The 17,790-nt window shown below is 36.4% G+C and overlaps 1 protein-coding gene across 4 annotated transcripts in view; it reads right to left on the reverse strand.

Moving 5' to 3' along the window:
• Positions 1-17,790, reverse strand: part of MAP4K5 (mitogen-activated protein kinase kinase kinase kinase 5) — a 113,467-nt gene that overhangs the window by 2,358 nt on the left and 93,319 nt on the right. For 2 of the 4 annotated variants that reach the window (XM_040477105.1, XM_040477103.1), the window contains exons 24-32: positions 15,269-15,271; positions 15,070-15,184; positions 14,645-14,703; positions 12,355-12,458; positions 11,790-11,967; positions 8,772-8,840; positions 6,520-6,612; positions 3,428-3,498; positions 866-921 (exon numbers count right to left, since the gene is read on the reverse strand). In XM_040477105.1, the coding sequence (XP_040333039.1) occupies positions 866-921; positions 3,428-3,498; positions 6,520-6,612; positions 8,772-8,840; positions 11,790-11,967; positions 12,355-12,458; positions 14,645-14,703; positions 15,070-15,184; positions 15,269-15,271 (748 nt within the window). Of the gene's footprint in view, positions 1-865; positions 922-3,427; positions 3,499-5,753; positions 5,914-6,519; positions 6,613-8,771; positions 8,841-11,789; positions 11,968-12,354; positions 12,459-14,644; positions 14,704-15,069; positions 15,185-15,268; positions 15,272-17,790 lie in introns of those variants that run through there. The other 2 variants (XM_040477104.1, XM_040477106.1) reach the window with 2 other exon arrangements.

Below are 17,790 nucleotides of genomic sequence, written 5' to 3' on the forward strand. Positions count from 1 at the left end.
GAGCAGAGGTTCTTAATCCTTGCCTCAGGACTGATGCATATTACAACAGCCAATTTTGCTGCACTAACAACTTTTGGTGGGAAGACAGGAAGGGAAGGGGACTTTATTAGTTGCACAGGTAGACAATATGGACTTTGGAGAACAAAAACTACTAATTTTTTCCTAAGACGGCAGTTTTGGAACTTATCTTTCATTCTGATCACAGAGACCACATAATTCCTTCTAATTTAGACTGACCAGAAATGGAGCCGAATGTTTTCTGATATAAAAGCAAATGTCAGGAGGTGCATATCCTGCTGGGTTTATGCAGTAATAGTTAATGGAAGGTAACAAACCAGGAACAAATGATGAAAACAAAAGGGGTCTGGAATATGTCATGGTACTAGGGACATAAACACACTTTGTCTTGGTTGAATGTAACTATCTCTAGAAACACGATCTTCACATTGACAAAAAGATCGCTTAATCGACTAATTCTTCTCTCTCAATAAATGTACAGGGATATTGAAAAAAAAATTTTTTTTAATGTTTATTTATTTTTGAGAGGCAGAGAGAGACAGAGAGTGAGCAGGGGAGGGGCAGAGAGAGAGAGAAAGACACAGAATCTGAAGAGGCTCCAGGCTCTGAGCTGGCAGCACAGAGCCTGACGCGGGGCTCGAACTCACAAGCCGTGAGATCATGACCTGAGCTGAAGTCAGATGCTTAACCGACTGAGCCACCCAGGCGCCCCGATACAGGGTTATTTCTCAGAGTTGCTGAGCCTTCTAAGAATTTTGTTTGAAACACAGTTATAGGCTGATGTTAGAATTAAGAACACAACCACTAAATTCCTTTGGTAATGAAATTAAAACAACCAAACTATTACCTGTCTGATCCCAATAAGCGGAAAACTCTTGTTTCGTCTGAAATTTCCTGGGTAACCTATGAAAGAAAATATCAGTAATACCTTTATCCCCATATTATTTAAATCATAATTTAAAAACCACTTAGAACCATTATTAAAGAGATGGATAATTTTTGATAGGCTCAATTCCTCAAGTGAAATAAATTTTCGTAAGTTTTTTTGACTGCCTTAATGGTAGAAATAAACCAGTATTTATGGAACATCTGGTATGGGTCAGGTACTTTCCTTAGAATAACTCTTTGTGATATATATTATAATCCCCATATTATTGGGGAAAAAACCACTACGGCTCAGAGAAGTTGAATAACTTGCTTAAGACCATCTAACTGGCAGACCCAAGATTTGAATACAGGTTTGCTGGACTGCAGAGCCCCTACTCTTCCCTTTGTGTCAGTGCAGATGCTCACGGTGGCCCCACAGGCCCCTGAGTTCCACAGAGTTGTGGTGGGCACTTCCATGTGCTAGTGTCTTACATCAGTATTACCTATGGTATTCCTTTGCTCTGTTTTCTCCAAAGCTGTAGAAGGTACACTGACACATGCACAGGTACAATTCCCAAATGTGGGGAGTTTATACCCTTGGGAGTAACCCTTACTCAAGAGGGACAGCAGTTGGTGTGTAAACGCACCAGCCTCCCCACCTTCAAATGAGTCTATTTTGAGGTGTGCTCTATACCCTTCCTCAGTGGTCCCTTTGGGATTAAGCCCTGGTTGCCCATAGTGGGAACCAGTTTATTAATGTGCTCTTTAATGGCTTTTCCCCCTCTCCATCTTATACTCTGCACTCCATCACTTGTTTTCTGGGATCTACTACCAATAAACTACCTGCACTTGATTCCTTGTCTTAGGGTCAAGCTTTTGGAGGAATCCAAACTATAAAAGTGTGGATATAAAATAAGTATAAAAATAGTCTGTTATCAATGAACTTGTAGTCTAGCTGGGAAGACAGAATTAGTAAACTTGAAGTGGGAAATTAATGAGGTGCTATACCACATGGAGCTGATTTTCAGAGAGTAAGTCCAGAAATGTGCCAATCACTGTGGACTGGAATGGTTGAATATTACTTTATAAATATAATAGCTAGGCCCAAATTGAAGGATGAGAACATAAAGAGGTAAGCAAAATGAGTTTAAAAAAAGGAAATACAATTGTACTTAATATAGTGAACATCAAGTATTTTCTGCAGATTTCCAACCACAGGAGTGGCACACTGTAAAAAGGATCTAGGGACAATTAATTTTATGGCAGTAAGTAGGGCTACAGGTTTCATTAAATGCAGGGGTCTGGTGACATTTAGTGACGTAAGTAAACTGACATATCCAAAGACAGCTGATTTATGTCATTTTCTCTTGGAAGCATTCTAATCCCATGTTCATGGAAAAGGTACAAATAATCAGTTACATATATACAAGAGCATGGATAAAACTAGAGATAATTCAAGTAGAAGACTTAGCTTTAAAATAAGTCCACACATGTGTGAGACTATAGTGTAAAAGACACGAGTGGGAAATGGTACATGTTAGCTAACTATTGGGATTCATCTCTCAAGGTGAATTCCAAGTCTCATCTCCTGCATGAAATGTAGCCTGATTATCTTAGCTAGAAGTGATTTTTGGAGACCCTTAAAATCCAGACTCTAGGGGCGCCTGGGTGGTGCAGTCGGTTAAGCATCCGACTTCAGCCAGGTCACGATCTCGCGGTCCGGGAGTTCGAGCCCCGCGTCAGGCTCTGGGCTGATGGCTCGGAGCCTGGAGCCTGTTTCCGATTCTGTGTCTCCCTCTCTCTCTGCCCCTCCCCCGTTCATGCTCTGTCTCTCTCTGTCCCAAAAATAAATAAACGTTGAAAAAAAAAATTAAAAAAAAAAAAATCCAGACTCTACCATTTAACTAGCCACTTAACTCTGGGCAAGTTACTTAACCAGTCTGTGCCTATAAAAAAGAAAAAAAAAACGGGAATATGAATAGGACCTAACCCCATTTAATTATTAGCCTTAAATATAAGCTAATATTTGTAAAGTGCCTGAAACACAGATGTTATAAAGGTTTGATATTATTTGTAACACTTCATTATACCTTATAGTGCTGTAATAATAGTGTCTTGTACGTAGTTGGTACTCAATAAGTATCTACTAAATGAGTGAATTTTCTTAGATTTTTTTCCTTAGTCCTGTGATCTAATACATATAAATTTAGAATTTTAAGTGTAATATTAAAAATAAGCTACACATTTATAGAGTATGGAAAAGGCTTATTAAATTTAGAGAAGTATAAGCAATCTTGGCAACCACATTTACAAATGACAGATGAGAGGACTGTAAGTGTGCAAACTCATGTTTGACAATTCCTTGTGGCCACAGAAGAATCATACAATGAGTAAGAAACTGAACATTATCTGAAAGGAAAATACTGGCAATTTTGCTCTACCAGTTCATAGCATTAAAGGCACTAAACATGGTAATGTGGGTCCAGAAAGAAAATTCATCAAATGAATGTTTCAACTTTGGAGGTAATTTAAGAAATCTTACCTCATCTGACTTGAAGCTTTTACCCTGCATTCCATGTTTCCAGAAAGCCAACACACTATCTTGAAGGCATACTAAAAAAGATTAGAGAGAACTGAAACTAAAATAAAGCACAGAGTAATTCATTATACATTTTCTTTAACTGTTTTTAATAAATACTAATGTAAAGCTCTCCCCAAGTGCTTGGTGCAAGATCCCACTGTCTAGACCATCTGTTCCCAACATGTTTGTGGCCAAGCCATGCCTAAGCTCAAATAATTTATTGAGGCAGGGTCATGAAAGCTTTCAAAGACATATGTAACAGGCATTCGTTTAGACACAGGCTAACTTCTGATGAGCTGGATATCAACATATTAATTTCTCTTTCATATACTATCTTTTGTCTTAGGTGAATAAAATAATAAAACACACATAATTGTTTTTTTGGATCAAAAACATGGTTATTTAAATACTGTTATATATTTAGAATAGCTAAAAGGAAGCATCTTTTTATTTATACTCACATTCTCCCTATTACAACATTTATTTGAAAAAATAAACCTTACAATCCAAAATGTAACCACACACTGAATATTTATGATCTGTGAGCCAATTCTTACTGGGAGGGTCTACCAGTTAGAGTAGTCACTGCTGTTGCACGGAGCTCCTGTGCCTCTGCCCTGGATTTGTAGGCCCCACTGTCCTTATGACACTTCACAGCCAAGCATGTCCACCTTCCCAGTGGCTTTGGATTCAGGAGTGACCATGACCCCAAAGTATGGCCACATGGCATGCTTCAGCCCCTCCTGCTCCTCACCCATCTCCCATGTTCCCCTGGTGTGGCCTGAAGGTCTCTGGGGGGAGACCTGTTCCTGCTGTGCCTTATCCATCTCTATGTTCTGCCTGGTTTCAAGCACAGGCCTGGGCCCACTGAGGCACCCTTATGGGGTAACTTAGAGGTTCAGAAACAGAGGAGGCAGGCTCCACAATTGTGGGGAAGGGGAGCAGGGCCTCTGGGCCCTTCCTGGAGGAGGCTGCAGTCATGAAACTACAGTCAGTGAGGGAGGGAGGAAGGAAGGAAGAATGAGGGAGAGAACCCATTTGATTGTTGGAGAGTTAGCCATACGCCCTACACCAGTAAAGGTAAGGGGAGAATGTGATTGAAGCATTTTATTTCTTACTAGAACATGGAGTCTGTAAAAAGTTAATGTAAAAATGTTCTGGGTTAAGTTAGCTCACTGAAAATAAAAGTATCTTACATAACAAATCACACAAGTTTCACTAACTGTGACAAATAAAAAACCCAGTTACTGGTTTTATTTTTAAAAAGTGATTTAAAGGGGCTCTTTTTCTTTACCCAGCAGGATCCTTGTAATTATTTCAAAGTTCACTAGCAAGGAGGGATGATAGCTTAAGACAACCAAACTTTTGTGTAACAATTAAAATTCCCTAAAAAAAATGTGGCATGTATAAAAAAGTTTAGGTAGCAGTATGTTTCAGTTAAAATAAAAAGGAACTGGGGCGCCTGGGTGGTGCAGTCGGTTAAGCGTCCGACTTCAGCCAGGTCACGATCTCGCGGTCCGTGGGTTCGAGCCCCGCGTTGGGCTCTGGGCTGATGGCTCAGAGCCTGGAGCCTGTTTCCGATTCTGTGTCTCCCTCTCTCTCTGCTCCTCCCCCATTCATGCTCTGTCTCTCTCTGTGCCCCCCCCCCAAAAAAAAAAAAGTTGAAAAAAAAATTAAAAAAAATAAAAAGGAACTAAAGATCTGTATGTCAGAATCCCTACTGAAAATATTAAATCTTAGAAATTGGTATGCAGTATCCAGCACATAAAGGAGTAAAAGAAGAAACTAGTTCCAACATCCCTTCTGTCCTACCATCTACAGAAAGTTCAGGTTTCCTGCTTCAATAAATTAAAATTTCCAACTGCAAGCAAATTACTTTTATGTAAGATATTTACATAGTGGGATGAACATACTTTGCGACAGGGCAAAATTCCAGTTAAGAAACCATTAAAATACTTAGGATAAAAACTTTCTAAGTAATGAGAAACATTTAACATTTAATGAGAAACATGCATTTTTTATGGTCCAAATTGCCAACTTTGTTTTAACTATTTTTGACCTACAGTAGAGTCATATCATAAATTGTTCAAAATATTCCCAGCCATGGTATTTTTTTCCCCTAAGTTCTATCATCCCTGGGGAAAATATTTACTGACAAATAACCAATGAGGATGCAAACAATAATAAAATATAATAATTTTTATCATAAAACCAATGAGTAATTACACAGAGTGAAACACTCATTGAAAAGGAAGCAAATTAAAATGGCATATTAGTTTCCGAGTCCCGTGGGAAACTAGTTATTTATATATAAATAGACCTAAAAGCAATAACCATCAGCACACCCCATCTTACATGGCAAAGAATTACAGCATATCTAACACCATTAATCACATCACACAAATACCTTAATGATTTGGAAAAAACTGGGAGAAGTACTTAATTCACTTCATGCAGCAAAGGGAACAATGAACAGAAATTTTAAAAAATGATTTCAAGTTTTAAATACCCAGGAAATAACAATAAAAGATTATGATCTAGACCTGCACTGTCCAATACAACATAGCGACTAGCTACATGTGGCTATTAACATTAAAAACACATTAAAATTTACAAAATTAAAATGTAGCACTAGCCATGTTTCAAGTACTCAACAGGTACGGCTAATGACTACTATACTTAAGAGCACACAGAACATTTCTCTATCACTGAAACTTCTATGAGACAGTGCTGGTCTAGACAATCCTAAGTAGGGAATGAACAAAAAGTCAAGTATTCTGAACACATTATTAAAAAAGGAGGCTTGGGCAAAATAGTTGTAGGGGAATAAACTTCCAGTTATAAAACAAAGAAGTCACAGGGATGTAATGTACAGTATAAGGAATAAAGTCAACAATGCTGTAATAACTTTGTATGGTGACAGATGGCAACCACATTTATTGTGGGGATCATTTCATAATATATAAAAATATCAGATGACTATGATGTATACCTCAAACAGGATATTGTATGTCAATTATATTTAAGTTAAAAAAATAATAAGGGAGACTTACCTACAGATTCAATGCGAAAATCAAAACTTAGCTCAGAGGCCAGTTTCTTACTTGATTTTAGTTTTCCTTGTAGATTTACTATTTTTACAAATTCTTAAAAAAAAGAAAAAGCAAGTCAAAACTGGAAATGAAAATCTGCTAAAATAAATGTAACTTGATATGTGGATTCTACATGGATATAGAACAAACAGTCTTAATTAAGTTCAGCTATTTATCATGATTCAAGCATGACCGGTGAAAACTGTCATTATGTTTTATAAGATATAAAAGTACCATTTAGTAAATGGCAATTTCACTGCTATTTTTTTTTCATTTAGGATATATGGAACACTTACACCCTCAATTTTTAAAAAGCATGATGTTTCAAAGTGTCTACTTGGTGTTCAAGTACTCAGCAATCAGTAAAATTTTTCCCTTACACATTATATAACATATGATATGTAATATTTGCAGCAATTCATAACTTTAGTATGTGAATAGTATTCTACAGAGGCATACAGGGGCAAAAAATAGTACTTTTCAAGGGTCATAATTTCTTATAAGTAAACTCTGGGATGGTGAGTATACACAAATCTATTTTTCATCTATTTGTTTTTTAATTTAACCATCTTTAGCTCTGACTTGGAAGACACCTGTTCTGTGTATTACTTTCTTATCTGTCTACTATGATTTGTGATTATAGGCCTGTCTCCACTGTTGCTTACTGAAACTGACTTATACTGTATAGTTGGCAACTCATTATAAACGTCTTACTCTACTCCCTTTTAAAAACCTCAAGAAAGTCAACTTTCCATTTACTTTGAATAATTGGGATATAGAGGGCCTAGCTAATCAAAGCTTTTAAAAACATTTTTGATAAGATATATAAAATATAAATATATTTTGATAAAATATATAAAATGCAAAATGAAAACTAAGCACAATTTATTTTCCTTAGATGACTCAGAAGGTTTTTAGGGATTTCAACATTAAAGGATCAATATTATTAAAATTAAATTCTGATTATTTGCTTAATCAGTACTGAACTTCCCACTTGGTTAGATAAAAAAGAATTTCTTAAATATACTTTAAGGTAACAGAAGAACACTCCAATCTTACCAGTATTCAAAGAATCAAAAATACTTAAAGAAAGGATGATGGGTGAATGAAACACTTGGGGTTTGTTCACTTGTCTATAATATGAGATGGTCTTTATGATGCCCTAAGGGAAATCCACTAAGGAACTCTTTAGAGAACAGAAGTTAGGACAAAAATACAGGCAAATTAAGTAGTAGAGCAATTTTTAAAATTACCCTGAACACCTATGGGCAGGTCCAGTAATTGAAAAAACACTGGGATGGACAAAACATAGCAAAGATTGCCAAGTTTCAAGTATAATTCTAAGTCTTGGTGAATTTCACTTTGCACAATGTGCTGCATAAAAATAAGGTGAGTTTTTAAGAACCAGACTGCTTCATTTGAAAACTGAAATAATTTCTGTTGTTGAAGTTTTTTCTGCTTCTCTATTGCTTATAGTACAACACACATCTATCAATAACATCTCTCCCTGCATCAAAAGAATCACAACTAGGGGCGCCTGGGTGGCGCAGTCGGTTAAGCGTCCGACTTCAGCCAGGTCACGATCTCGCAGTCCGTGAGTTCGAGCCCCGCGTCAGGCTCTGGGCTGATGGCTCAGAGCCTGGACCCTATTTCCGATTCTGTGTCTCCCTCTCTCTCTGCCCCTCCCCCGTTCATGCTCTGTCTCTCTCTGTCCCAAAAAAATAAATAAACGTTAAAAAAAATTAAAAAAAAAAAAAAAAAGAATCACAACTAGCAGGTGAGGATGTCAAATCTGTCTGTACATTACACTGTCACTTCTACATGATTCTAAACGTTCATGCTATATGACAAAGTGACCATACTAGTATAACCTTCTATTATTTCCAATTATAATGAGGTAGGAAAAAACCCTCAGAATAGTTTTATACAGAATTTACACATAATAGTTTTACACAAAATTTTACTCCGCGGTAATGGCAAACTATCTAGTGCGTTTCCAAGTAGCCAAACAAAATAAAGAAAAAGTCACAGAGAGTAGTATTAACAAACCAATTAATTACAATATCTGTAGCCAATTTAGGATTTTCATCAATAAAACAAAACCTAAGGTGGAAAAGTAAAAATCTTGAATTATAGCTTAATAGAATCAATTCCATGAAAAGATCTGTTATATCAAGCAGTATACTCAGAATAAACTTTAAGATAGTACTTACTATCTAAACACACTAAAACGGTATCTCTCTCCAACTGTGTTACATGAATGGAATCCAGCTGTTGGCTGCCTTAGAAGGGGTAAAAAAAAAAAAAAAAAAAAAACAGGGTTACCATTACACAACAGGCTTTAAAAACCAAAGCTTAGAAAAGCAACACAAATTCTTATTTTCTTCTGTGATTTAAAACTAGTCTTTGAAATTTAACACAGAAATTGTATTTTGTAATTATGTTATCTCTAAGAAAAATTTACGTAGGTCAACTTAGAAAAGAACTTAAAATGCTAAGCATGGCTAAATGAGCTGAGAAAAGCTCAAGTTTACATTTAACTAATACCTCAGCTAGTTCTAGAAAGATGTTACAAACATAAATTGAAGCCAACGGTAAATATGGGGAAGAAAGTAAATGCATGCTATACAATGACTAGATTTTGCTGTGTATTTTATAGTAACCAATGGGAGGACGGAAACAAGCTCATCAGTTAGGTGATCACAGCATCTGAGATAAAAATAAGTCAGTAATTCAGAAAAAGCAAAAAAGATTAATGAAACTATGATCAAAGAGAAACGTTCCTGGTGTTGGGGTGTGTGCATGTATAAGTAGGACTTCCTTTATTAAGAGGACACAGTAATATAATGAACAATACTGTCAACAACATCTTTGAAGGAAGCAACTTTCAGAACTTTGCTGATATTCACAGGGCCGCTCTGCTAACAGATGTGATGACATTTTTGTAAAACATTTTGGTAAAATCATTCATTTTAGGCACTCAGATTGCTTGAATGGTCTAGCTAAATTGAAGAAAAGATTTTAGATAGTTTAGGGCATTTTTAATTACATCTCTTTGGGAAGCCCATGGATCCTCTCCCTACAAACTGCACATCTGACACAAACACAAAATTTTATATATTATTTTGGGGTGTTTTGGACCTTCCAAAGCCCATTCAAAGACAAGAATTTAAACTGAAATTAAAAGAAATTAAAAAATAAACTGTTGGTTCCTCAGGCAACACTCCAAAAAATAGTTTTCTCAACAAATCTATATACATGCTTTTATTCAGCAAATATTTACTTAGTGCTGATAACAGGCTAAAGACCATCCTTGGAGATAAAGATACTACAATAATAAATCAGACTAAAACTGAAGACAGTCTTAGAACAGGAGTTCATTTTAACTGTTACAACTGTTGCCAATTCAAGGCCTGACCTCAAAAATGAAGACAGACGGGAGGTAGATTAACAATCATTTGCAAAAATGGAGAAGCCTACGTAATATAAGGACAACCATTGCTAGCGGGTGATGTGAATGATTAACCTTAAGCAGAGTCCAAGCTCTCTCTCAGAAAGTAATTTTGGGTATGCCTTAATTTTAGCGTAGACAATGTTAAAAGTGGGTAGAATAGTACCCTCAAGCATTAAAAAACCAAACAGCAACAACAACAAAAACCCTCAACCCCCCCCCCCCCACAAATTCAAAAGAGGACTAACTAAATGACTACCCCTGAGCAATGCAACTTAATATATCAAATAGAAGCAAGTGGATGCAAACACATATTAAATAATTGTATGAAATGACTTGCTCTATACTATTATCATATACTAACCAGTAGGAAAAAAAAAAGTTAGGGCTATCTGCCAAAAATGATCTTGGTTTTTAAATAAACTGATCTTTAACCCATCTTTTACAGTAACTACACAATAGAAACATGTTTCTATTTGGGCTGCTTATATTTCAGGATAACAAAACAACGTCATTTGTATCTGTCAGCTGTACAGGAAGGGATGCATCTAACTCAACCAAAAGCATTAAACAATTAAGTTAAAGAAGGGGTGGAGTGTAGGTGGGGTGGGACAGCACAGAATACAATCTTACTTTACTATAAATTATGACTTGGTCCATAAAGAAAGTGATTATAGTCACGTGCATGCTGGAACTGGCTTGAACTGGGTTGTTAAATTTGCAGGAATTTTGTGAGCCACATGACATAAGGTTGGTAGTTTGAAATATTCCCTTGGTGGGAGTATTTATACCACAGAATTGGCAACTATTACAAGCCAGGCTTCTCTGCACCCCAAGTGCCTGTTGTTAAACATTTATTAGGACACCACTGGTTCATGTTGATTCTTATTCTCAAAGTGCCATTAGTGTGGTTCTACAATAACTTCAATAGCTGGGTTGTATAAAGAATTCTTGCAATTTAGCCTTACAAATGAGCAAAAGCCAAAGATATTTAATAAGAATCATCAAACTTGATACTTGTAACAAACTTCTTCACAAGGTAATAGAGGATATTATGTGGTAAGTAATGAAATAGTTATCACTGAAGCTTGCTTGACTTCACATGTAAAAAAAAAGATGATAAATACAGGGTTACGGATGATCAAATAATATATTAGCACAAAAAAAGGTAAAAGATTCCCTTCATTTCACTTACTATGCAGATTTAAAAAATAAATTCTTGGTTGATTTGTTCCAACTTTAAAATTTAAGAATCAGCTTCCCAACCTTTTTAGAGCTTTCACTGAGACATATTTGATAAAATCCTAGGCAAACGAATCATTCTAAGAAAGTCCAAGAGCTATTTCCCTGTATCTTTAAATGGTAAAGCTTGGAGGTCACACCTGAGAAGCTTCTAGTCAAGTCTGAAAAGCACTTGAACATAATGATTCTAGGAAGTGTGTGTGTGGGGAAACTGATAGGAACCAAGCTAAATCTCTTTGCTTGAGAAGCTGATAACATTTGAAAAATACCGTAGAAAACTTATTTATTAAGTTCAAAAATTAAGTGGTAACATTTTAAGGTCTTTATATGTCAGGAATCATTAAACTTTGCCTTGGTAAAATAATTTGTATCAATTGCCTCAGGCAAATAGAGATCATAAACTATTACATACATGTTCCTCTGGGCTTACTTGGGAAACTATGTTGACGCTCTGAACCAGCCCATGCTAACTGAGCTTATTCTGATTCTTTTACATGCAAAAGCATCAGTGTTTTAACATCAGGTTAAAAACACTTACCTGCGCCAATTTCTGTAAACCATGAAGATGCAGAGTTCAAATTGATTGTCTCAAACTGAACGACCTGATTTGACTCGGTGCCCTTGCTAATAGCTACACAGACCATAGGGTATTCCTGTTCTGGTATTACCAGCATTTCAAAAACATTCAAAGGACTTGGCAAAGGAAAATCAAAGTGCTGAGAAAAAACAAACAGAAGTATAACTTAGAAACAATCTCTCCACTCATACCATTGAATAAAGCCAAAAAAAGGCTTTCATTTTCTCCTTGATTGATCTACTCCAAAAAAGGATTACATCTAACATCTTGATAAGGATGAGTTTTCTATAAAATAGTTTTAGAGAACTGGCCATATTCATCTTTATGGTTGCAATGCTTCTATAAGCTTATTGACATAAGTTAAAGAAGAAATCTTAACAAGAATGCAAGAACTCCTAAACCAAGTAAACACCCATAAATAACTATAAATGTGCTGACCCTAGACAGTAGTACTGAGATCTTGTACTTTCAGCTTCAGTTACACACTAGTATTTTCTAAAGAAGAAAACTACAGAGTAATATGTACCTTTATCAACATGAACTTCTGCATAGGCTCATACCACTGGAGTAAAACAATTCCAGACTGTAAAGCTCCACAGAGGTATTTATGTCCTGTGTAAGGGTTTCTGACTGGAAAGAAACAAAGCAGAACAGACATAACCAAAACACTGACTACCTTGATGTGAAAACATAATTAGTTTAGTTAATTAAAAGTAACAACTGAGCTATGCTAATATAAGAGCTAACTCACTTTCTTTATAAAGGCAGGGATGATCTATGGGAAAAACAATGAAATGTGGCCTGCCATCAATATCAAAATATGGATGGAAGAAGAAACTATTTTAAGTCATAATTTAGCTGGTAAAGGAAAATCATTGTTTCTATTCACCAGGGTGGTAACAGTAAGTAAAGAAAGATGATGTCTTCTCTTCTGGCTTTGTTACTCCTTCCTTTTCACTTTATCTCAATTTTAAATCATACACATTTACTTCTAAACATCTTCAGTAGGCTACGTTGTTAAACATAGGAAATTTCTACGAGGATGATATTTTAAGCACTAAAACACCTAAACTTACTTGCAACCTAAAGAGCTGGGTTTTGTTGTTTTTTGTTTTGTTTGTTTTTTAAGTAAATTGAGTGAAAGAGAAGGTCTAGGAAGTAAACGAAATCTATGATTTCATTCTTGGTATAGTAGTTTACAGTTGTCTACTTAAGTCAAGATGGAAACTTGTCTTACTAGTTTGCTAGTTTCCTAACTTTTACATTTTACTAAAGATGTAACTTTCTTGACTCAAATCTACAAAAACTCATATTGGTCTGTCCTTCTCCCCAATTTGACTCTCATCAACAATTATGTGTACCAATTACAAGAGTAGTTATTTGCAATAAGCTCTACCTTAATGTATTTATGAGTTTATATCTTAGATTATATATAAGCTTCTAGACCTTTCTTGAGTCATAGATCTTGGGAATCTGATAATAGATATGAACCTGATTCTTCCTAGAAAATGCTCATGAAATTTGTTTATAACTAGGAACATATGCTATGCAACTATGCAGCATGAAGACCAATGAATACACTCACTGCTTCAACAAACAGAATTAAACAGGAAGTTATGAGCCCAGGATCTGAAGTCATTAGACTGGGTCTGATCCCAGGTATCTGGGTATCTGATCCCAGGTATCATGGGGTTATCTGAGGGTTAAATGAGATAAGATAATTAAACAGTAAAGAATTTAACCTTGCTCCAAAAGAGGTCTAGCCTGTGCCCACCTCCGCACCCCGCCCCCCCCCGCCCCCACTTTGGAAGGTAATCTCTAGGCCTCAGGAGAATGTCATGTCTGATAAGAGTGTCTTCATTTGCCTGGGGCCCTGTGTCAATGAATTGCCTCAACAATATGATTTAGATTGGGGGCTTGCAATGCTGGACGTTCTTAGGGTGAAGGACAGTCATGCCAAAAGACTGACAATGTGATTTAGAGTAGGGGCTTTGGGTCATACAGTACGAACTGACCTCTAGAGGTACTGGATATTGAGATCAGCCATGTAGACAATCAATCATGCCTGTGTGATGGAGCCCTAATAAAAACTGTTGAGTATTGAGGCTGATGTATGCTCCCTGTGGCAGTACTCCATGTGCACCATCCCACATCACTGCCAGAAAAGTAACACTGCCCATTACTCCATGGGGAGAGGACGACAGAAGCTCTATGTTTGGCACTATTCCTGGACTCTGCCCTATGAACGTCTTCTCTTGGCTGATCTTAATCTCTATCCCTACCATAACTATGGATGTAACTACTTTCAGTGAGTCCTGAGTCTTTCTAGAGAATTTTTTTTAACATGAGGGTGTTTTTGGAAACCCCCCAAACTTGCAACTGGTATCAGAAGTGAGGGTGGTCTTGTGTAGACTGTTCCCTCTAACTTCAGTTAGCTAAACTCCTGTAATAATGATCTTTGTAAAGCACTACGCAATAACAGTTATGTAAAATGAAAGTGTTAAATAAATGGTAAGTAATAAATGATAAACTAGGACATTAGCAGAGATACAGCCTCAGGGACTATGGTTAAAAACCAGGAACGCTGTAGGAACACTATGTTCTGTGAAAGCATTAGGACTATTACCTCTAAACATTTTTATGCCATGTCCTGCCATAGAGTCTTGTGCTCCAATGGCCCCTTAACTACTCTTTAAAAAGAAATATAAAGGCTCCTTTCCTTCCTATTTGATACTATAAGACTCTCCATAGCCTTAAAGAATTAAAAAAATGTTCAAAGTTCTAATTATCCAGTTTGAAAAATAGCATTTACTCACCTATGCAACATTTGTGGCAGCCTTTTGTATCAGGAATCTTTGTTGTTAAAGCAAACTTTCTGAAAACATAGGACAATATAAATGTACTCTACTGCAGTGGTTCCCAAACAATGATCTGTGAATTAGTTGCATCAGTCAAGCAGCTTTAAAAAAAACAGTCTTGGATTCTGACCCCAAACTATCTCATTTTCTAGGACTGAGGCAGGGCCTGGAAATTTGTATTTATAATACTTCTACAGGTGATTCTCCTGCATGGTCAAGTTAAGGAAACACTCATCTTTTGCATTCTATATGACATGCACTTTGGTGTAAATTACCTTTCAAAATTAAAACAAAGGAAGTTTTTTAGTGGGCAAGGAATACTGGCTGTTTTAAAAATAGACACTAAGGCCCTTCACTCCCAATAGAATTAAAATATTTTGTACCTTGGTAGTATGCGGTCTGGAAACCTATGAGTTTGAATATGGGCAGCTAATCCTGGTTTTTTGGCTTGTTCAAACAAAGCTATAAGATTATGAGAGTAGAGTTGAAAGGTTTTTCCTATAAAAGAGAAACATGTTACTTTTATTAGAATCTTTTACAGCAGAGAAACAAGAATTTTCAAGCAAAAGAAAACATAATTACCTTCTAAAATAAGGAGTCCAGAAATGTTCAAAGAGCCAAGCAAAATAGAAAAACACATACAAAAAAAAACAAACACAAAAAAACACAACACCCAGTTAATACCATTTTGAAGGATAAGAAAATTTTAAGAAAGCAGATAACTGCATTTTCTAATGCACAAATTGGGTATGTTCTGACTAACAGGTGTTCTGGGCAGAATATATATAAGCCTTAATGAAGCCAGCACAGAAAGAAAAACTATTAAACACTGTTATACAGAGGACTGAGTTACAATGATGCACATGTGAATATTTTAGTATAACATGGAGAATTCTGTAAAACTATACACACTATCTTTCTGGGATAGACCTATTTATTGATAATTTTTCAAAACACCTTGGATTAAAATTAATTGTGAATGAAGTCTTATAAATATAACAACAGATTAAAATACTAAGAAAAGTAAAGAAACTAATATTATATGCTATAATACAAGGATAATGGAGCTACAATTTCCATACAATCAAAACCATAGCTGTGTTAAGCAGGGGGAGATAAGGGAAGCATCTTCTGATTCCTCATTATATATGGTATGGTACTATAACAACATAAAACAGTATTTGTCATTTTACTATCAGAAAACATACACAGCTGACCATTGAACACAAGTCCAAACTGTGTGGGTCTGCTTGCTTACACATGGACCTTTTAAAATAAATACAGTATGGTACTATAAATATATTTTCTTTATGATTTTTATTAACAACATTTTTTTCTCTAGCTTATTTTAAGAATGTAGTATATAATACATTCAATAACATACAAAATATGTGTTAACCAACTGTTTATGTTATCATAATGCTTCCAGTCAACAGTAGGCTGTTGTAGTTAAGTTCTGGAGAGTCCTAAGTTATGTAGGGATTTTCAAGTGCACCAGGGGTCAGTGACCCTGAACACCCACATTTTTCAAGGGTCACATGTATATGATACAATCTTATGCTACAGTGTTGAGTCTTATCCTCAACAAAAGTCTTTGTATTTTCTCGGAATGCAAACATTCTAACTCCATACCACACCCTTCTACTCTCCATTGCCCCCTTATATACATAGCTAGTTACCCTAACTAGAACACGCATGTAATATTTATGTGTGCACATCCACACAAACACAGACCCATAGGCAGAATCATGTTTTCTTCTGCTGAGCTCTGCTACTTACCTTCATTAAGTCAACTAGAATACGGAAAGATCTAATTTACAGGCTAATTTTTCCCCATTTTCCTGTAGTTATTTTATAAATGTGTAAGATGTACTCTGTGTGATTATTTTTTTAAGTTTATTTATTTATTTATTTTGAGAGAGAGAGTGAGCAGGAGAGGGGCAGAGAGAAAGGGAGAGACAGAATCCCAAGACAGAATTTCTGTGCTATCAGCACAGAGCCTGACACGGGGCTTGATCCCATGAACCATGAAATCATGACCTGAACCAAAATCAAGAGTCAGATGCTTAACCATCTGAACCACCCAGCTGTCCTGTCTCTGTGTGGCTTGTAAGCTTATATCCAAGTACAGGTAGGAATAGGGATAGAAAAAGAGAGCTAGAGGAAAGTGATTTTACATGTATACAATTCAGAGTTGTTAAACAGAATTGGGTTTATTTTCATAATAGTAATATATTAATATTTTGGTAATAGAAATAAAAAAAAACTGGGGGGAAGCATAATTAAAATCAAAGAGATTAAGTACTCTTACAAGGACCCCAGCTTTTTAGAAGTCACTTATGTGCAACCAAATAATATGGTCTTTGTAAACACTGTCATCAGCTCAAATATACAAATTTCTGAAGAATCTCTAATAAGCAACGATTAGTGGAAGAGTTTAAATTATACACACACTTAAGCTATTAAAAAAAATTTTTTTTTAATGTTTATTCATCTTTGAGAGAGACAGAGACAGGATGTGAGTGGGTTAGGGGCAGAGAGAGAGGGAGACACCGAATCCGAAGCAGGCTCCAGGCTCCAAGCTGTCAGCACAGAGCCTGATGTGGGGCTCGAACTCACAAGCTGTGAGGTCATGACCTGAGCTGAAGTCAGACGCTCAATCGACTGAGCCACCCAGGTGCCCCAAATTATACACACACTTAAAATTATGAAAATTACATTTCTTAAATAGGCCACAATTCATAATAATCTGCCTATCAGTAAGGCTGTGTATCAGCACTGATGCTTTAAAGCATAAGTAGCTAGTGGTGCCTGGGTGGCTCAGTTGGTTGAGCATCTATATGACTCTTGGCTTCAGTTCAGATCATGATCTCACGGTTCAAGGGATTGAGCCCTGCATTAGGCTCTGCAATGACAGTGCAGAACATGCATGGGATTCTCTCACTCCCTTTCTCTCTCTGCCCCTCCCCCTGTGTGCTGTCTCTCTCTAAATAAAATAAACTTAAGGGGCGCCTGGGTGGCGCAGTCGGTTAAGCGTCCGACTTCAGCCAGGTCACGATCTCGTGGTCCGTGAGTTTGAGCCCCGCGTCAGGCTCTGGGCTGAT

Source organism: Herpailurus yagouaroundi, unplaced genomic scaffold (genome assembly GCF_014898765.1).
Source record: "Herpailurus yagouaroundi ecotype Mexico unplaced genomic scaffold, PumYag 141, whole genome shotgun sequence".
In the NCBI taxonomy this organism is placed as follows: domain Eukaryota; kingdom Metazoa; phylum Chordata; class Mammalia; order Carnivora; family Felidae; genus Herpailurus; species Herpailurus yagouaroundi.